Genomic DNA, 20562 nt, shown 5'->3' with positions numbered 1-20562 from the left:
GAATACTGTCCATTTAACCATACTCTCTGTTTTCTATCTTTTAACCAGTTTTTAATCCACAATAGAACACTACCTCCTATCCCATGACTCTCCAATTTCCTCTGGAGTCTTTCATGAGGTAGTTTGTCAAATGCCTTCTGAAAATCCATATACACAATATCAACCGGCTCCCCTTTATCCACGTTTGTTCACCCCTTCAAAGAAATGTAGTAGATTGGTGAGGCAAGATTTCCCTTCACTAAATCCATGTTGACTTTGTCTCATTAATCCATGCTTTTCAATATGCTCTGTAATTTTGTTCTTAATAATAGTCTCTACCATTTTGCCCGGCACCGATGTCAGACTTTAATTTCCCGGATCTCCTCTGGAACCTTTTTTAAAAATCGGCGTTACATTGACCACCCTCCAATCTTCCGGTACCACGCTCGATTTTAAGGATAAATTACATATTTCTAACAATAGCTCTGCAAACTAATTTTTCAGTTCTATCAGCACGCTAGAAATTTTCCAATGTGTGACGCTAACCGGGCGGTAATCGGCATTGTATGCATGTAGACCACCCGGTTAACCCATTAGCACCCAGTGTTCCCATAATTTGTTCCCATATGGCTTATTATGGGAACATTGGGCACTAATGGGTTAATGCATGAGGCTTTACCGATAGGTCAATGGGTGGCAGTAAGGTCTCAGACCCAAAATGGATGTGCGCCAATTTTTATTTTGCCGCACATCCGATTTTGGCCCCCCAAAAAAGACCTTTTTTGCCGGTGCTCTGAAAAATGGACCTGTGCAAGTCCAATACACACATCTACACCAGCACAGGCCATTTTACAGCACAACTTAGTAAAAGGACCCCTTACTGAAGCACCGATGTACAAGATTTACTGCATCTCTCTGATCCACTTCTTCAGTTATCTTCATCAAATCAAATCAAATCAGTTCTTGTATACATGAGTCAAAAGAATTTAATGAGGAAGTGTGGCGGATAATATGAGGACAAAATTATCAGTCTAACCAGGAAGTGATTTCCCTATTTATTTGGGTAAGTATCTAGAAAGTGGGGAGATATCAATTGTAAAGCATCCACATGTCTGACTTTGTACAGAGGAAAGGCCTCAAGAAGCCCCCAGCATAAAAACAAAGCTTCAGGGGCTGGACTTCATCATCGACCAGAAAACCTCTGCGAACCTAAATGATCTTATCAGTTCAGTAACTTCACTTGATACAACAAAGTTCACACCATATTTTACTTAACTTCATCAGGTGTTTTATCATGCGGGTCCTTCCTACACATCGACACTCTCAATGGTAATTCTTATAATTTATGTATTATTATTTATTGCTATATCATTTTAATGATACAAGGACACTCTAGATAGCTACAGATAAAACAATACAAACAATACAATAAAACAAGATCAATCCAAGCCACATCTAGCCTGAGGAGAAAAGAACATAAGAGTATAACAATGCAGTGTTACACCCTGAACACAATATCCACCCAAGGCTCTTAAATTTGCATATATTAAATAAAAGTCTAAAAAATTATTTCAAGATGCCGAAGAGAAGGGGCCATTCAGCCTCCACCGCTCCTCAGCGGCATACTCCTACATCGGGAGGAATTCAGGCATATCTTCAGAGAGCACCAGTTCTGACGCCGTCAAACACCATTCCATTGGTTCGCCCCAGAGTGGATGGAGACCCCGGAGCGTCCCCAGGATTAGAGCTTTCGCTCAGCCCCGATGCAAGAGTTCCTCCCCCACAATCCTCGAGTAGTAGTACTCCACTGTTGGCGTCTAAGACCCCGTTTCCCATGTTTGGTTCGGGTGAAGAAAGACGGGAGGCATTACAAACAACAAAATTGGTTCGGGCAGTTGGAGAACAGAGAGCCCAGATGGAGCCTTTGGCAATCTTTGAGGAATTGAGGGAGAATGAAGCTGGGAATTTGAAGCAGATAACATCGGACGGAGAGACAGAGGTAATATCTATACAATTTCCTACTACAATTGATAAACCTAAAGAAGTTACCTTGGACAGTTTATGGACTCTCATAGTGGATTTAGGGAAACCAATTTGTCCCCAAATAAAAAAATTAACACAAGAATTAACTGGCTTAGAGCAGAAAACAAAAGTGATTGAACTTAGAGACTTTAGAGCAACAAAATAAAGAATATGTTAAAGAGGTTCAAAAATTACAATCTTATCAAGAAAATATGATTAAAGATTTAGTATCTCAAAGGAGGAAAATGGAATTTCTTGAAAATTCAATAAGGAGTAATAATCTCCATTTCTTAAACTTTCCAAAACAACTGACCAATACTCCGAGAGATATGTTAAAGAAATATTTGAAAGAAATACTTGGAGTGGCTGAAGAGGTCATTCCACCATTTTCTCAGATTTATTATTTCCCTACTAGATTGCAGCAAAACCAGAACAATCAAGAACTGAATGTTTCAGCTTTATTAGAATCATCGGATAATGATCCGGTAATACCATCTACACTGATTGCCACTGTAGCTCTAGCACCAGATAAAAACTGGTTAATGACATTATTCTTTAAAAATAAAGGAAAAATATTTTTGGGACAGCGAATACAAATATTTCCAGATGTTTCCAAAGATACTCAAAGGAGACGATAACAATTTCTTCTTATGAAACCAGGGGTCCTTCAATTAGGGGCTACTTTTTTTTTAAGAATATTGTGAAGGTTTAATATTTTTTCTCTTGATAAGTTAAATTAAGAACCATAGGAGAGTGCATGCAAAGCAAATTCCTTAAAAAAATTTGTAAATAAAAATATATTTTCCATTGTGTAGTGGACTTGAGTAATATGGCGGAAAGGATTTCTTAGTTTCTATTTTCTTTGTTTTATCTTTTTGTTACCCCATTAACATTACTTTTCTGTACAAGTTTTCAACTTGATTGCAATAAAAACTTATTTAAAAATTTTAAAAAAAATTATAGCCCTCATTGACAATACAAATCAACTCTAGCCTGAGGAGAGATGCAAAAATATACTCCATCAGCTTCCCCTGCCTCTTAACCCAAACCCACAAGACGTGTCAGAACATTGCAATCCTACCATAACATAGCAGGGAATAAACAGATTTTAATCTTCTTCCTGAATGCCAAATACCTGCCTACAGATTTACTTCCATAGGAAGGATGTTACGTAGCCCAGAGATCACTATTGTGAAAACTTGAATTCTATATTGTTCTGGACAAGCTTCATAGTAAGATGAAACCTTTAATGAGGACCCCTAACAGGAATATGTTTCTCTACCAGGAACATATCATGTCAATCAAGCTTTCAAATAGGCAAGCCCAAGACCTCTAAGCATCTGAAAGGCTAATTTCAACATTAACCTCCATTAGTCAGTGCAGTTCATGAAGCAATGGCCCAGCAATTGTCAAACGTGAGCTGCCCATGATGATAGTGGGCAGTATTCTGAAAAAGCTGTAATCTCTTTGCTACCTTCTAAGGATTATGAAACAAACTAGTAAAAAAGGCCCGTTTCCGAAACCAATGAAACGGGCACTAGCATGTGGTTTTTTTTGTGTGTGTGTGTATGTGTCACAGAGTTATTTTGTGTGACTCCATGTCAAGCGATCCCAAATATAGTCTGTGCTATAGGCCCTCTGGCACTCTTCAGTACTGGCATTAGGCATTTAAAAATTTCTCCCCCCCCCTCCCCCGGCCTATTTTTGCACATACCCACAGCAGGAATATTCTTCTCTCGTTCCAGCGGTGGTTCTGTGCTCTCCGTGCTGCACAGATAATGAGCCATTCTGCTGGGGAATGCTCCTCCCTTATTGTCACGTAGTTTCCTCTGATTGGTCCGTCTTATGTTGCCTAGTGTTGCCTGGGAACGGTGTTGTGATGGTCCTTTGTGTTTCAGAATGTTGAGGGTGTTTTTTCTGATTGGTCCGTCATGCGAGGGCGGGGCAGAGGGACATGGTCAGTGTTGTGGCTTCACCACCATGAATCCATGAACCCTTCAGTGAGTGACTGAGTGACTTCAGAATATTGGTTTCAGAATGTTGAGGGTGAGTTTTATGAAACAAATAGTCTCAGCTGTCTGACCATCCTCAATTTACTACATGTATTTATTTTAACACCCAGGCATTCTGTAGCTCCAGAGAGTATTTAGTATCTAATCTAACCCCAAAGAGGAATAACATCTTATTTCCCTGCTGGAGGGCTGTATAATATGCCCTTGTATCAGGGGCGTAGCCACGGGTGGGCCTAGGCCCACCCAGTTTGGGTTCAGGCCCACCCAGCAGCGGAGCGGAGGGAGCAGGCAGCGCTGATCCTGCATCTGCCTCCTTCTCTCTGACGGCAGCGCTTCCCAGACGCTGCGTACCGCCGCCACGATCTATCTCCTCCCTCTGTCTCACTCTCAACAGCACTCGGTAGCGTCGCGATTCAAACACGCTGCCTCCTGCTTCTAACCCGGAAGCGTCTCCTCTGCAGAGGAGGCGCTTCCGGGTTAGAAGCAGGAGGTAGCGTGTTTGAATCACTACCGCTGCTGAGAGTGAGACAGAGGGAGGAGGTAGATCGTGGCGGCGGTAGGCAGCGTCTGGGAAGCGCTGCCGTCAGAGAGAGGGTGGGCAGGTGGAATGGGAGGGAAGGATGCATGGGGGTGAAGGAGAATCGCTGGACACATGGATGGGAGCGGGAGGGGAGAGAGGAGAGTCACGGGATGGATGGATGGATGGATGGAGGTGGGGGTCAGGGGAGAGAGAAGAATTGCTGGGGATGGATGGAGGTGGGGGGCAGGGGAAAGAGGAGAATTGCTGGGGATGATGGATGGATGGAGGTGGGGGTCAGGGGAGAGAAGAGAATTGCTGGGGATGGATGGAGGTGGGGGTCAGGGGAGAGAGGAGAATTGTTGGGGATGGATGGATGGAGGTGGGGGTCAGGGGAGAGAAGAGAATTGCTGGGGATGATGGATGGATGGAGGTGGGGGTAGGGGAGAGAGGAGAATTTCTGGGGATGATGGATGGATGAAGGTGGGGGGCAGGGGAGAGAGGAGAATTGCTGGGAATGGATGGATGGAGGAGACAGGGGCAAAAACAGAATTGCAGGGGAGAGAAGAGAATTGCTGGGTATGGATGGATGGAGGGGAGAGGATAGTTGCTGGACATGGGTGGATGGAGGGGAGGGCAGGGGGCAGAGGAGGGTTGCTGGACATGGATGGAGGAGAGGGAAGGGAGAGAGAAGAAATGCTGGACATGGATGGAGGGGAGGGAAGAGTGAGGAAGTAGATGAGGGAAAAGGAAGAGAGGAGAAAATTGCACATGGATGAAGAAAATAGGCAGAAGCTGGATCCACTGGACAGTCAAGTCTACGGAGGACCCAGAGCAAGAAATGAAGAAGAAAGTCGGAAAGTAAAGAAACAAATGGAAAGGAAGCCCTGGAAATGGAGTAAAGAGGACAGATAGCAGCAGAATCAGATACTGGGCCAGTATGATCAGAAAAACAGTCACCAGACAGCAAAGGTAGAAAAAAATCATTTTATTTTCATTATAATGATTGGAACATGCCCACTTTGAGAATCAGGTGCTCAACATTAAAAGTTTATATTTATGTACTTATTTATGGCATTTTATCCCACATTAAACATGAATTAGATTGGAACCTGGGATCATTTAATGTTTTTTTTTCCTGGAGAGAGTAATGCATTGCCTCCCCCACCCCCAGGCTCTCTCCCCGGCTATAGCCAGCTCTGCAATTTTGAGGGGAGGTGCACAGGTGGACGGGGGGGGGGGGGGGGGGGGAGGCGCTGAGGTGGACCGGGGAGAGAGCCTGTTGTTAAACATTTACCAACACATCACTGTCTAGTGCCCACCCATCCAACCTGTTGGCCCCAAAAATTGACTTCTGGCTACGTCACTGCCTTGTATAATGAATTTGGATTTTCTTTTTCCTGGGCAACTCACAGTAATTCCCACTCTCCTTTCATTGAAGAAGTGTCTGTTGGGTTCTTAATGAAAAGGGCTACACTCTCCCATATTTCTGTACACTTGTTTCTTCTAGAGATTATAGCAGTGGCGTTCCTGGGGGGGCTGGCACCCGGGGCGGATCGCTGATGCGCCCCGCCCCCCCGGGTGCAGCGCCCCCCCGATGCAGCGCGGACACCCCCAGCGAAAGGACACCCCCGCTAAGGAACCCCCCCCCCACCGGGTGCACGCCGCTGGGGGGGGTGCCGCGCGCACCTGTCCTCGCTGTTCCATGCTTCTTCTCTGCCCCGGAACACCTGTTCCGGGGCAGAGAAGAAGCATGGAACAACGGAGGACAGGCGCGCGGCACCCCCCCCCCCCCCAGCGGCGTGCACCCGGGGTGGACCGCACCCACTGCCCCCCCCTAGGAACGCCACTGGATTATAGTCTTGGATAGTCACATTCCAAGCCTGATTTCCAATACACCAAGATTCAGTAATAGCAACTTTATCCCAGTCTGCCAGATAACCTTCAGCTCTGTGCTTTTGTGCTTATGGTTCTCCAATGATAGAACAGCACCTTTTCTCTTTGTTTCCTTCTTATCACTCTATTATCTACTTTATCAGCTCTCTGTCCTCTGGTTTTGTTGCCGTCTCCTATATAATGTTGCTTGATTTATTTGGGGCCTTTATTCATTAACGGTTCACTACCATTATTTCACCAGTTTATGCTTCCAGGGGGAGCAGATTGTGTTTTTTCCTCTTATTTTGTTTAAAGGCCAATCTTAACTAAGACTTGAAATAATGGCAAAGGGTATTCTATGTGTACAAATACTTATCCTCCCAATGCACCTCAAACCAGTGCATTTTTCCTAGCAAAAAAAGGTGCCAGTATTCAAATGCTAGGCCGCCCTTAAGGGATGGGGTGATCACTGAAGGACCTACCCCACAATAGCCAGGCCCCCCGCAACCAGTCACAGAATCTATGACAAGGCAGAATTGGTGTGTAGAACCTGAGCTCTTTCATTAAAACTTGGGGGTCCTTGGGACAATTTCAGCAGACAATGGAAAAGGTGCCAGTACTCAGTACCCCCAAGTACCCCCTCAAAAAAAGCCCATGCCCCAAACCATCCTCCTTGCACTAGTTATTCAATCATGAATTACATTTCTTTGTGAAGACACAAAGGCATCACTATTGAAGGCATGAAGCACTTCTGAGGCCATGAGTTCAGCTCCACATCCAATATCTCTTCCCAACAACTTGAATCACTGCTAACTCATCATTTGCTCGGTCATTCGCCTGCCTTCTACATTTCTCTCACTAACTTCTGGACACTCTTCCCATCCCTGCACGCTAAGGCACCTGGAAGACAAATGATTTCCCTCACCCATATTTAATTTCAAAGGAAGCATTTCCAGAAAGGGAAGAGATATTATGTAATAATGGTGTCTGTGTAAGAAGTTTATTAGCTGAGCAACCCTATCTTCTGGTGAACAGTGAAGGTTACGGAACCTGAAACTAATCTGTAAATCAGCGGTGCTGTAACTTGCTGAGCCAGTTTTTCACTGAATTTAATCCTCTCTATATGAGGTTGCTCAAACCTTGACATTGAGAGAAAGGCAGGTGTCTTATATCTAGAGGCTGCTGCTTATGGGTCGATGCACTTCTGGAAAACCTCAAATTTCAAAGGAGAGGAGGGTGGCAGAGGCAGATCAAATGTACTCACATATTCTCGTATATTATACACACCAGTATGTGTTTGCTGTTTGGCTACTTAATGTAAATGAGAGCCTTTTTTTTTGTTTTTTAAAGGATAACTGCTGCAGGACCTTCTCAGACGTAGAGTAGAGGGATGCAGATACACTGGGGTCAATATTCAAAAGCATTTTTTGCAGAATTTCCAAGGCTGCAAAACAGATATATTATGACCAAATAAATCAATGCACAGTCATATTTTATTGTATATCTGGAAGAGGGGCCAGGGGTTCTGGAAGTAGACCCTAAAGATAGCAGCTATAATCAGCTACTCATATAACTTTATAGATCTAAGTAAATGCACAAATAGCTATTCCAGCTTTATATGGCTAACTTATCTGTATAAATTGAGAAGGAAGTGGTCCAATTTACAGTAGAGACACAAGTTGGTTGAATGTATGCACAATGATATTTGTATAATCTATATGTATATCTTTATGTACTTGATGTCCTGCTGAGTATCATCTCCCATATTTCCAGTTTTATCTTTTATTCTTTGGCCCAGCAAGCGTCTACCTCATATGTTTCTTTGAGTTTCCTTCCAACCCAATTAGAGTCAACCATGGTGCCACAACCCAGGAACTTGTTTCCTGTTTTATATGCCTTTGCCTACTCACTAAACTCAATCATTGCAGGGGCCACAGACTAGAGTCTTTCCCCGAACCCAGTTTACAATCTAATCAAGACGGACAAACAGGAGAGATAAGGGATAGGAGCGGAGGAGTAGCCTAGTGGTTAGTGCAGTGGACTTTGATCCTGGGGAACTGGGTTCAGTTCCCATTGCAGCTCCTTGGGACTCTGGGCAAGTCACTTAACCCTCCATTGCCCCAGGTACAAAATAAGTACCTGTATATACTATGTAAACTGCTTTTAATGTAGTTGCGTGGTATATAAAGTCCTATTCCCATAAGGGAATTACTTACAGACATGGGTACTCCCGGGTGAATAGGAGTTAAAAGCACAAAAGGTGGGCTTTTAGATTTGAATATGGCCAGAGATGGAGCTTGAAGTACTGATTCAGGAAGTCTATTCCAGGCATATAGTGCAGCACAACAAGATAAAAGGAACGGAGTCTGGAATTGGCAGTGGAGGAGAAAGGCACAGATAACAGAGATTTACCCGATGAGTGGAATTCCCAGGGAGAGATAAGAGTGGAAAGGTAATGAGGAGGTGCAGAGTGAATTCACTTGTAGGTCACTAAGAGGAGTTTGAACAGTATGCGGAAACAGATAGGGAGCCAATGAAGTGATTTGAGGAGAAGGCTAATATGAGCATGCACTGCTCCACCTATTCTCCACCCCTAGCAATGCCTCCAGGTATAACACATCAAAGTAGGTGTTATGATATCTCTGTGCCTACTTTCAATGTGCATATACATTGGGCAATTCTATAAGAACCCTACTTGAGCATGTAAGACTCTGTTCTTCACTCCATGCTCATGTAGAAAGCTTTACTGTGGGTTTAATTTGTTTTTACTGCAGATTTTACTGGCCAGGCAGTGAAGAAGTGGTTTCAGCATGGGTGTTTACTTGCTTGGAAGCCATTACCACACACTGCATTAATGCAATGTGGTCATTAACTATTCAGTGACCATGAAAAAAAATGTTTCTGACATACAATGTGTGCAGGAAACTTTTCACTAGGTCCGAGGCAGCGTAGAAGGGTTGGTTGAGAGTAGCGGGTTTCTAGTAACACCTCTTCTGTCCAACTCAGCCACCATGACCCAGATTGCTGTGTGTAGTGAGGGGAGGGGCCACTAGACTAGCAGGGAATTTTTTGGGTGGGTGAGAGGGAGGGAGAAGGACCGCTAGGCACCAGGGATATTTTGTGGGGGTCAGGACAGGAAGAGAGTCAACCATGTTGGGGGGGGGAGGCACTAGACACCAAGGATATATTTTCTGGGGGAGAGTTGGGAAGAGGTATCAGGTTTAATGGATGTTTGTGGCACATAGAGTGAAAGGCCAATGCAAAATGCCGCAGCATGCTTGTAGGTTGTTTTTTTTTTTTTTTTTAATGAGGCACTGACAGGAAAGGTGACATTTAGCAATGAGCCACAGAGTACTGCTGAAATTTTATCATGGAAGTAATTTGCATGCTCATTCATTATGGCATGTCGTGGCATTTTTGGAGTGTTACTTTCATGATAGAGTGTTGGCTCTACCACATGGCTTTCTGCATGGGCCCCTCAGTCCCTTATAAAATTACTTCATAATGCACTTAGCGGAGAGAGGATGGTGGCTGTCTATTGGGATGCAGTAAGCATTGTACACGCTGAAGGCTCTGAAGACCTGTTCCTACAGTAAGCAAAGTAGGGAGGATCTTGCAGACGAACACAGATCATTGGTTGCTTATCTTTTGCAGATCAGTGAATCCAGCAAAATGCCATTATGAGTAGCTCAGGTTGAAGGAGGCAGCAGTGGAAAGGGCCAGCAATAGGATCGCATTGACAGTGAGAGGGGAGCTGTAGTACTAGTGAGAAGGGGTACTTGGAATACTGCTGTTGTGGGGTGGTGGGAAGACAAGTATTGGGACTGCCACAAGGTGTCTGCTAGTAATGTATGATGACTTGGAGGGGCATAATCGAACGGGGCCAGCCATCTATATGGCCGGCCATCTATATGGCCAGCCCCGTAAAACGGCGTCCCGACCGTATTATCGAAACAAGATGGCTGGCCATCTTTCATTTTAATAATATGGTCGGAGCCGGCCAAATCTCAACATTTGGGCCGGCTTTAGAGATGGCCGGCATTGGTTTTCAGCGATAATGGAAACTAATGGCAGCAATCTCAAACCCGGCCAAATCCAAGGCATTTGGTTGTGGGAGGAGCCAGCATTTGTAGTGCACTGGTCCCCCTCACATGCCAGGACACCAACCGGGCACCCTAGGATGCACTGCAGTGGACTTCAGAAATTGCTCCCAGGTGCATACCTCCCTTACCTTGTGTGCTGAGCCCCCCCAAATCCCCCCCAAAACCCACTCCCCACAACTGTACACCACTACCATAGCTTTAGGGATGAAGAGGGGAACCTACATGTGGGTACAATGGGTTTTGGGGGGGGGTTGGAGAGCTCCCATTTACCACCAGAAGTGTAACAGGTAGGGGGGGATGGGCCTGGGTCCACCTGCTTGAAGTGCACTGCAGTACCCACTAAAAACTGCTCCAGGGACCTGCATACTGCTTTGATGAAGCTGAGTATGACATTTGAGGCTGGCAAAAAATTGATTTTTTTTTTTGGGTGGGAGGGGGTTGGTGACCACTGGAGGAGTAAGGGGAGGTGATCCCCGATTCCCTCCGGTGGTCATCTGGTCAGTTGGGGCACTTTTTGGAGGCTTGGTCCTAAAAATAAATGGACCAAGTGAAGCCGGCCAAGTGCTCGTCAGAGCCAGCCTTCTTTTTTCCATTATCAGCCGAAGCCGGCCATCTCGTAACCACGCCACGTCCTGCCTTCCATACCCTGCCGACACGCCCCCTTTAACTTTGGCCGGCCCTGCAACGGAAAGCAGTTGAAGCTGGCCAAAATCGGCTTTCGATTATACCGATTTGGCCGGGTTTAGGAGATGGCCGGCCATCTCCTGATTTGTGTCGGAAGATGGCCGGCCATCTCCTTCGAAAATAAGCAGGATAGTCTGCAAAATTATTTTAGAATTTTGTGTTCAGTAACAGGTATTTCTGAAGAGCCTGTGGAGCAACTGACGCTACCTCCTTTTGTGATATCTCATATTATCTGCCAAAAAGCTTAGGGGCCCTTTTACAAAGCGGCGGTAGTCTACCGCTATTTTGCTGCACACCAATACGGCACTACTTCAGGCTGATCGTGGGAGCTGGCAATAGTGCTGCCCCCACCATGCACCATTTCTAGTGCACCAGAAATTATTTTCTATTTTTACCATCAGGAGCTTAACTGGTGGTAATTGGGCAGTGCAGCATGCTGCCCAGTTACCACTGGGTTAGCAGGGAGCCCCTACCACCTCCTAAATAAGAGGTGGTAAGGGCACCCCCAGGAAATGGTCATGCGGCAAGTATATACTCACTACACAGCCACTTCCCTTTTTTCACAAAAACTCTGTTGCGGTAAAAGGGGCCTCAGCGTGTGGCAAATCCATGCAGTGAGGACACTGAAGGGCCCCTTTAACGTCAGCATAGTAAAAGGACCCCTTCAATTTTCAGAAAGAAGATAAGAATTCTAAGTAAACCAGGGCCCTGTCTAACAGCAATGAGCGGCATAGAGCTTGAGAGTTATTTAGCTTACCTTCAGTCCCTTGCTTCCTGGCACAGGTTTAGAGTGGGTAAGGCCAAATGTGTGTTTATGACATATGAACCTATACCAGTGGCGTTCCTAGCCTGGATGGCACCCGGGGCAGATCGCCGATGCGCCCCTCCCCGCCTGCAAAATGACACCTTCCCCCCCCCCCCCCCCCCGGTGAAATGACACCCCCCCCCCCCCGGGTGCATGCCACTGGGGGGGGTGCCGCGGCGCGCGCCTGTGGGCTCCGACTTCGCTAACTTCGCTCGTTCGCTGCAGCTCCCTCTGCCCCGGAACAGGAAGTAACCTGTTCCAGGGCAGAGGGAGCTGCAGCGAACGAGCGAAGTTAGCGAAGTCGGAGCCCACAGGCGCGCGCTGTGGCACCCCCCAGCGGCATGCACCCAGGGTGGACCGCCTCCCCCCCTTGGTACGCCACTGACCTATACCCTTGTTTTTCATAAGCAATCTTCTCAAAGCTGTAAATCTAAAAAAAAAAAATTACTAACTTTTTAGGACCCCACAACAAATATATATTACTCTACAGATAGATAGATAGATAGATAGATAGATAGATAGATAGATAGATAGATAGATAGATAGATAGATAGATAGATAGAAAGCAGGGTTTAAGCTATGATGTCTCTGAAACAATCTGACCCAACAATTAATGTCATACACCATGGTGGAACTGGCGTTTATGGCCTTCCAATGGTGTGCTCCAGTCTTGAAAGCCCTTTGTGCTGTTGGGTTTTTTTGTTTATTTTTGTTTTTTTGATGCTTTGTGCTGTGTAGTGTATTTTGACCCTCTCTGTTTTACAGTTGGCTTCCAATGGTGTTTGGCATTTGTGCATTGCGGACTTCCAAATATTTTACTGTTTAGATATTCATACAAAAATTGTGGCCAAATACTTGGCACCCACAGTTAAAGAGTTTCCGATCCTTGATGAAAATACCACAATTAGGTTTTCATTTTTTCAGTTCTCTGATCCCTTTTTTGATAGAGTGTGTTAAATGATGCCATTGGAACAGTACATAATAGGCTGATGCCTGTGCTCCTTTCTTTTAGTTCTTGGGAAAATCCGAAGTGCAGTGGGCTGCGCTCAGCTCCTTATGTCCCAGAAGTTCCATCAGTTCAGAGAACTGTGTGAAGAAAACCTGGTACGTAACAGCTAGTATCCCCACAAACTCTTCGTCCTTAAGCACCAACGAGAAATGTTTCTCCACATTGCTTTATTGAATTTACAAATCTGTATTTGATCATAGGCATAGCTCTTGTGAGTATCTGTATTTTATTTTGCAAAGGGGGGGGGGGGGATTTTACCAGAGTAAAATCACTGTCCCCAAAGAAGGCAACAAGCCGTGCAATAATATCATTCATTACCAGCTCCTTCATTTAAAAGAGAAGTAGCACTGAAAACAATAAGAGCAAGTCTGTTAAATGGTGCCTCAGTCCAGGTTCCCCAATGTCATGTGCTCAGTGCCAATTTTATAATCGTATCTTGGTGCCAAGATTCTGTCAGGGCCACCGAGAGACTAGGCCTGGCTCAGGGCAAGGCCGCCCCGCCTCGGCCCCCCCCCCCTACCGCTGCCACCCCCCATCACTCTCCCTGCCGCTACCGCCCCCGTCGCTCCCCCCGCCGCTGCAGTCTCACCTGCCTGCCTCCACAGCTCTTGGCCCCCTGCATTCAAGGCGGCAGTCGCAGATTGCCTCTCTTCTGGCCTTCCCTCCCTGTGTCCCACCCGCATCTGATGTAACTTCCGGTTTCCGTGAGGGCGGGACACAGGGAGGGAAGGCTCGAAGGGAGGCGATCTGTGACTGCCGCCTCGAATGCAGGGGGCCCGGAGCCGAGAAGGCAGGCAGGTGAGACCGGGAACTGCAGCACCGGCGGCCTGACCCTGGCGCCGGGCCCCCCCTCTCAGCGGCCCTGGATTCTGTTATTGAATAGTGGTATTAATAAGGTAGGCATTAGTGTGCCCTCTTACTCTGTGTCAATGGCAGGCATAAGTTGATGTACGTAGATGTACCATGTGATGGTCATTGTTTATCGTATTCTATAAATTACATGCCTAACAGGGAGACACGCCCATGTTCCACTCATATATATACACTCTTGCAGTTAGGCACTGTGGCATAGTGCCTAGTGCACACTGGCATCTATCAATTAGATGGTGCCTTTGATCCACTTAAGTGGGGTCTAACTCTAGGTGCAATACTACAGAATTGCCCTCATTATGACAAGGAAAAAATACTCTAGTCTACAAGGTCAGCAAATTGGACAGCAAGGATCCATTTTACTGCGTGCAACTCTATTGAAAACGTCAGAACCTCATTGTCCTTTACTGAGGAAGGCTAGATTTGGTAGCAGATCACAAGTGGGTGTGGGATGCTATTATTTGGCACTAAAGCTCAGATAAGATTGACTTTTTTTTATTATGGGATGTTTACTCTTATGAGGCTCTAGTATCTCCTATTACCCTTTTTTTTTTTAAAGTAATCTTTAATGAAATTTCTTTTCAAAGAATGATATATCTAAAGATTATACAACTATATATGGGTTTTACCCAAATGTTGTATAGGGCAGTGTTTCTCAAGCCATTCCTGGAGGACCTCCTGTATCCACAATGAATATGCATGAGATAGATTTACATGCCATGGAGGCAACCCGTACAGATCCATCTGATGCATATTCATTGTGGATATCCTTGAGAACCAGTCTGGCTAAGGGATACTTCAAAAACAACCTGAGAAACACTGGCATAGGGTAATATGTTCATCTTGGTATATAAGTTACATATGAACCCCCAGGACCCCATCTTTACTGGTTGCATCCAGGGGCTACATTTTTTGAAGGCAAAGACCACTGTCCTTAGCTTCAGGGTCATTGAGGGGCAGGGGAAGAAAGATGTACATCAAGGCCCTGGACTCAAGGAATATTTTACATGGCAGCTGACCCATCAACCTTCCTTGATCACTCTTTAGTCATCCCAACGAGGCAAAATTAAGTCTAAGTTTTAGATGTGTATACAGAACTTTATGGGTCAATATTCAATTTTTAAACATCAGTCATGACAGCAGAAAAAACATGGATATTCAGTACCAGTATCTGGATTGCAGACGACACTGAGAATATCCATGCAATGAAATCTGTGCTGGCATTATCTGCCTGTTCTCTGGATAGCTAACCAAATAAATTCAGGACAACAATTTTTCTGTCCTAACTTTTTCTGGATAGTTATTTGAATAGTGGGATCAATATTGCCACTGACTGGATAACTTCATTCTCTGTCCAAACTCTGCCCTGTACCACCCTGGCCCTATCCAGATAGTACTGAGGAGGTCTGTAAAGATAGTCAATGGCACTATCCAGATGGTGCTGTTGAGTATCCACAGTTAGCTGCAGCCAAGCCATTTATCTGGATAACTGTAGCTGTTATCCTGATAAATGGCTTTGAATATTGACCTGAAAGTCTTTACTAGGTGATTAACTACACAAAAAACTGCATACATACATAGCACACTTGGAGATTCCTTTTTTTTTTTTCTCTCCTTACATGAAGACTCCCTCTTCCAGCTCCCACACAAGGACTCTTCCTGTTCCAGATGCCAGGGATCTGCTTTTGCTTTATTCCAGGCTCACAGTCAGGAACCCACTCTTTTAACCTGTAAGAAACTCCAGTAGTTTCTTTGCTCCCTTCTTGCATATAGAAATTCACACATCTGTCATGCAAAACACCTCACAGGACTTCATTACTCCTTCTCTCTCAGGGGTTACCTTGAACCCAAGGGGAACATCTGAATATCTGCTTTCCCAACTTCTCTCCCTTGGCTGCAGCACACTGAATGTCCAGGGTAATGGGGTTGGTCCTCTAGCTTCTTCAGACTTGCAGGATACTAGGCTGCCAAGATCCTGAATTGGGTAGTCCAGCTACTCCAGCCCTGAATGCTCCCCTATTCACACAAGTTTTCCAAAATAGAAAATTCTCACCTCCCAACTGCTGGGATTTCTTCCCTCCAATCTTCCCCTATCTTGAATGAAAAAGTAGCTTTCTTTCTCCCAATCCTGGGATGTCTTCCTTCTGGACCTCTCTACCACAGATGAAAGAATGATTCTCTTTTTTCCATGACCCCAACCAGTTTGGTGGACAGGTCCCAATCCATCAGGGCCAAAAGCTCAATGTTCTTTGAGCTCACTACCTATCTTAGAATGGCAGAAAAGAGAGAAAGATAATTTTCTCTGCCAAACTAGGGTTCTTATTCTTCTTGCCTGTCATCATCACACTTCCAGTCTGCTTCCTTGGCCATTCCCAGTAGGGAGGTTATCTACATACACACTCCCAGATATTATAGTACCCTACTACCAGAGTTAGTGGTATCCTCGCAGCTTAAAAATAAACTTTGCAACCAGACATTGAATTAATAATTGAGGGATCCTTTTACTAAGCTGTAGTAAGAAATGGCCTTAGCATGCCCTTACGTGGGTCTTTCCCAGACACTAAGGCAATTTCTACTGTGGCTGAGAAAAAGGACTAGTTTCTATTTTTTTCCAATATTTGGCTGTGTGCTAATATTAGTATTAACACACGGGAGCACTTACTGTTACCTATTTAGGAGGTGGTAAGGGCTCCCGCGTTCACCTACAAAAAATATTTAGCGCATGCTTAGCATACACACACATGCCAAGACTAACATGGAATGCTTTAGTGTGTCCTGCATTAGGCTTTTTTTTTTTTTTTTTGCTGCATTAAGAGCACCTTAGCACAATGCAGCTGAGTAAAATGACCCCAAGTCACATAACCTCCACTACCCAAATTGCAAAGGACTTAAAAACAAAACAACCCATGCTTCTAGCTTCTCCTACTTCAGTGCACAACTATGGAACACACTCCCAAAAGCTGTGAAAACAATCCATGACCACCTAAACTTCAGGAAATCATTAAAAACCAACCTCTTCAAAAAGACTTACCCCACCGATCCAACGTAAAATCCCCACATCTGGCAACACAGCATAACCAATGATCGTACTGGACAATTTACAACCTTCCCTCCCTTCAACCTTCATGGTGCCTGAAACGCACCTACCTTATTCAATTACAACATACCCTTGTATTTGTTCTCAACCAGACTTGGCGTATGCCTTTACGGTACTGTGTAAGCCTCATTGAGCCTACAAATAGGTGGGAAAATGTGGGGTAAAAATGTAACAAATAAATAACATTACTAGAGCATTTTAGTGATCTGGGCCACAGTTATATGATCATGATGAATAATGTTTAGAAACATCATTGAGGATAAATTCATCTACCTCCCTGATGTTCAGCCCACAGTAGTCAGTGGTTATAAAGCCATTGACAGCCATGGGCTGAATCTAACCCAGATATTCAGAGCTGGAGCCAAATCTGGGCAGCAGTCAAACCAGAAGTTTTGTGAATGCAGACAAATATTCAGTGCCTGTACCCCCATAGTTAAGCAAGCAAAGATAGGACCACCTTTTGTGTGGTCCTATCTGCCTTCTTAACATTGTGAGCACCAGCATAAAGGGCCGCCAAGAGACAGAGCCGGGCCCGGAACAGGGCCGCCACCACCCGCCCCTGCCCTGCCACTCAAGCCACCACCCCCACTCCCCCCCCTCTCGGTTCAGTCAGCCACCGCCCCCTTACCTTCCTGCATGTTCTCTTCTCATCCCTCAGTCTGTCACTCTCACTGCTCTTGTGTGCCTGGACCTGGGTTAATGCAATCACCCGGGTCCCAACACACATGAGCAGGAGAGAGACAGACCCCGGTGTCGGGCCCCCCGAGGGAGGCCAAACCCATGGAATCTTGCCTCTGCCCCCCCCCCCCCCCCCCATATAGTTGCTGGCCTCTCCCCATCTTGCCCACAGACTGCCCTGGACCTAACCTCAAAGGGTCACAGCATTCAGAGGGGATATTCAGCAGCACTGTATAGTTAAGTGTCATTGAATAGCCAGAGATGGCTTGTTGAGTGGGCAGGAGTCTCTTCTGCCTGCCAGAACACTGTCATATATCTATTCTCTATTTGTTTTTAAAGTATTTCCATGTAATTTCCTCGAGTGTCCCCTAGTCTTTGTACTTTTGGAACGAGTAAAAAATGGATTTACTTCTACTCGTTCTACACTACTCAGGATTTTGTAGACCTCAATCATATCTCCCCTCATCCTTCTCTTTTCCAAGCTGAAGAGCCCTAACCACTTTAACCTTTCCTCATACAAGAGGAGTTCCATCCCCTTTATCATTTTGGTCACTCTTCTCTGAACCTTTTCTAATTCCGCTATATCTTTTTTGAGATACAGTGACCAGAACTGAACACAATACTCAAGGTGCGGGCACACCATGGAGCGATACAAATGCATTAAAGTATTTTTGGTCTTAGTCACCATCCCTTTCCTAATAATTCCTAGCATTCTGTTTGCTTTTTTGGCCACCGCCACATGCTGAGTAGAAGATTTCAGCGTATTATCTACAATGACACCCAGATCTTTTTCTTGAGTTCTGACCCCCAAGGTGGGCCCTTGCATCAGGTAACTATGATTTGGATTATTCTTTCCAATGTGCATCACCTTGCATTTGTTTACATTAAATTTCATCTGCCATTTAAATGCCCAGTCTTCCAATTTCCTAAGGTCTTCCTGAAAAATTTCACAGTCTGCATGTGTTTTAACAAGCTTGAATAGTTTTGTATCATCTGCAAATTTAATCACCTCATTCATAATTCCAATTTCCTTATCATTTATACATATCTTAAATAGCACTGATCCCAGTACAGATCCCTGCGGTACTCCACTGTTCACCCTCCTCCACTGAGAGAAACAATCATTTAACCCTACCCTCTGTTTTCTGTCCAATAACCAATTCCTAATCCACACCTGAACCTTGCCTCCTATCCACTACGCTTTAATTTTCTCAGGAGTCTCTCATGAGGAACTTTATCAAAAGCTTTCTGAAAATCTAGTTATAATACATCAACCAGCTCACGTTTATCCACATGTTTATTCATGCCTTCACAGAAATGAAGCAAATTGGTGAGGCAAGACTTCCCTTGGCTGAACCCATGCTGTCTCTGTCCCATTAAACCATGTTTTTCTTTGTGTTCTGTAATTTTATTCTTTATAATAGTTTCCACTATTTTGCCTGGCACCGATGTCAGGCTTACCAGTCTATAATTTCCTGGATGACCCCTATAACCCTTTTTAAAAAATTGGCGTTACATTGGCCACCCTCCAATCTTCAGGTACTACGGACAATTTTAATGACAAGTTACATATTAGTAACAGCAGATCAGCAATTTCATGCTTGAGTTCTTTGAGTACCCTTGGATGTATGCCATCCAGTCCAGGTGATTTACTACTCTTTAATTTGTCAGTTTGGCTCAGTACATCTTCCAGGTTCACCGAGATTTCTTTCAGTTCCTCTGCATCATTACCTTTGAAAACTATTTCTGGTACAAGCAGATCTCCCCCAAGTAGGGTGAATAAACTCAGTGTGCAGCATCATATTCTATATTTTTTAGTGCAAATTATAAATGTCTTAGATATTTCAAGGAAAGTAATGACAATGCCATTAAAGTCATGTTTTCTGGCTGATAGAAAGTTAAATATTTGATAAATTTTTCATTTAAACATTTTTAGACCATGAAATCATGTCAAACACACATCAAAGCAGTATGCTATAGAAAAAACAATGATACAACAAAACAATTGTAACCCTAGTTTACTCTTCTAAAGAGTCTCTGGCTAATCTCCCAGGGGTCAGATACCTGGAACCAGTGTTCACAAAACAGATTGTACGTCAGATGGTGCAGTCTGCACTTTGCCCAGGGCAGTCATCACAGATTTCTCGCTGCTCCTCAAGCTCTTGGACTCGGAGGGGGCCCTTCCCAAATTGCTCATCCCACAGACCAACTCCCTTGCCACACTTGAGGGAGCCGGTTCCGGGTTCCAACCTGGATGAACTAGCTTCCCATCCAGTTTCCAGCTCCGAGGTGTCCTCTTCCGCTATGGCGATCATCACCGTCTTGGTTACTCCTTCCTTTGAGAAAAACTTGCATCCACCTGCGTAGCAGTTCAGCTGAGCAACCATGAGGTCTCCTCAGCTCTTGCACCCGCCACACATGATTTGACCCATCGGGCTCCCATCCTCCACTGATATTTTGACTCAGACTATCAGCCAATGTGTTATGCTGAGATCTAAGTGGGACTTTCTCTCGTCCCACTACCACACTCTCCCTTCCTTCAGCACCTCCATTCTCTTGCTCGACTATTTCCATGTGCACCCCACTCTCCTGGGCATGATCTTGCTCTGTATCACTCTCCTCTTGACTGGAAGTTCCTTCCCTTGGTGTGATGACATTTACATGGTTCCGCAGCAGATGACGAAATCGTGGCGGCAAACTCCTTCTCTTCCAATGGATTCTCCCACCGGCGGAAACAACTGCCATGTTCCTCCAGACTCTTTCCTGCCCAGCTCGGCCCCAGAAGTTACTCATGGTTCCTCATGCTGGGCTGCATCAAGGTTTCTCCACATGGCTCATTCTTGTGGAAGACAGGGCTCCACACAAGTTCAGGTGCTCAATTTCACTATCTCCACACAGAACAAGTCACAGT

The 20562-nt window shown here is 45.0% G+C and overlaps 1 protein-coding gene across 2 annotated transcripts in view; it reads left to right on the top strand.

Annotated features, from left to right (window-relative positions):
• The window catches only part of DLGAP1 (DLG associated protein 1), a 356932-nt gene that overhangs the window by 312158 nt on the left and 24212 nt on the right, over positions 1-20562 (top strand). For both annotated transcript variants that reach the window (XM_030213104.1, XM_030213111.1), the window contains one exon: positions 13010-13101. In XM_030213104.1, coding sequence (XP_030068964.1) covers positions 13010-13101 — 92 coding nt within the window. The remainder of the gene's footprint in view (positions 1-13009; positions 13102-20562) is intronic.

Source organism: Microcaecilia unicolor, chromosome 1 (genome assembly GCF_901765095.1).
Source record: "Microcaecilia unicolor chromosome 1, aMicUni1.1, whole genome shotgun sequence".
Classification (NCBI taxonomy): Eukaryota; Metazoa; Chordata; class Amphibia; order Gymnophiona; family Siphonopidae; genus Microcaecilia; species Microcaecilia unicolor.
Note: the sequence above shows the minus strand (reverse complement) of the source record. Positions and strands in the feature narration are given on the sequence as shown.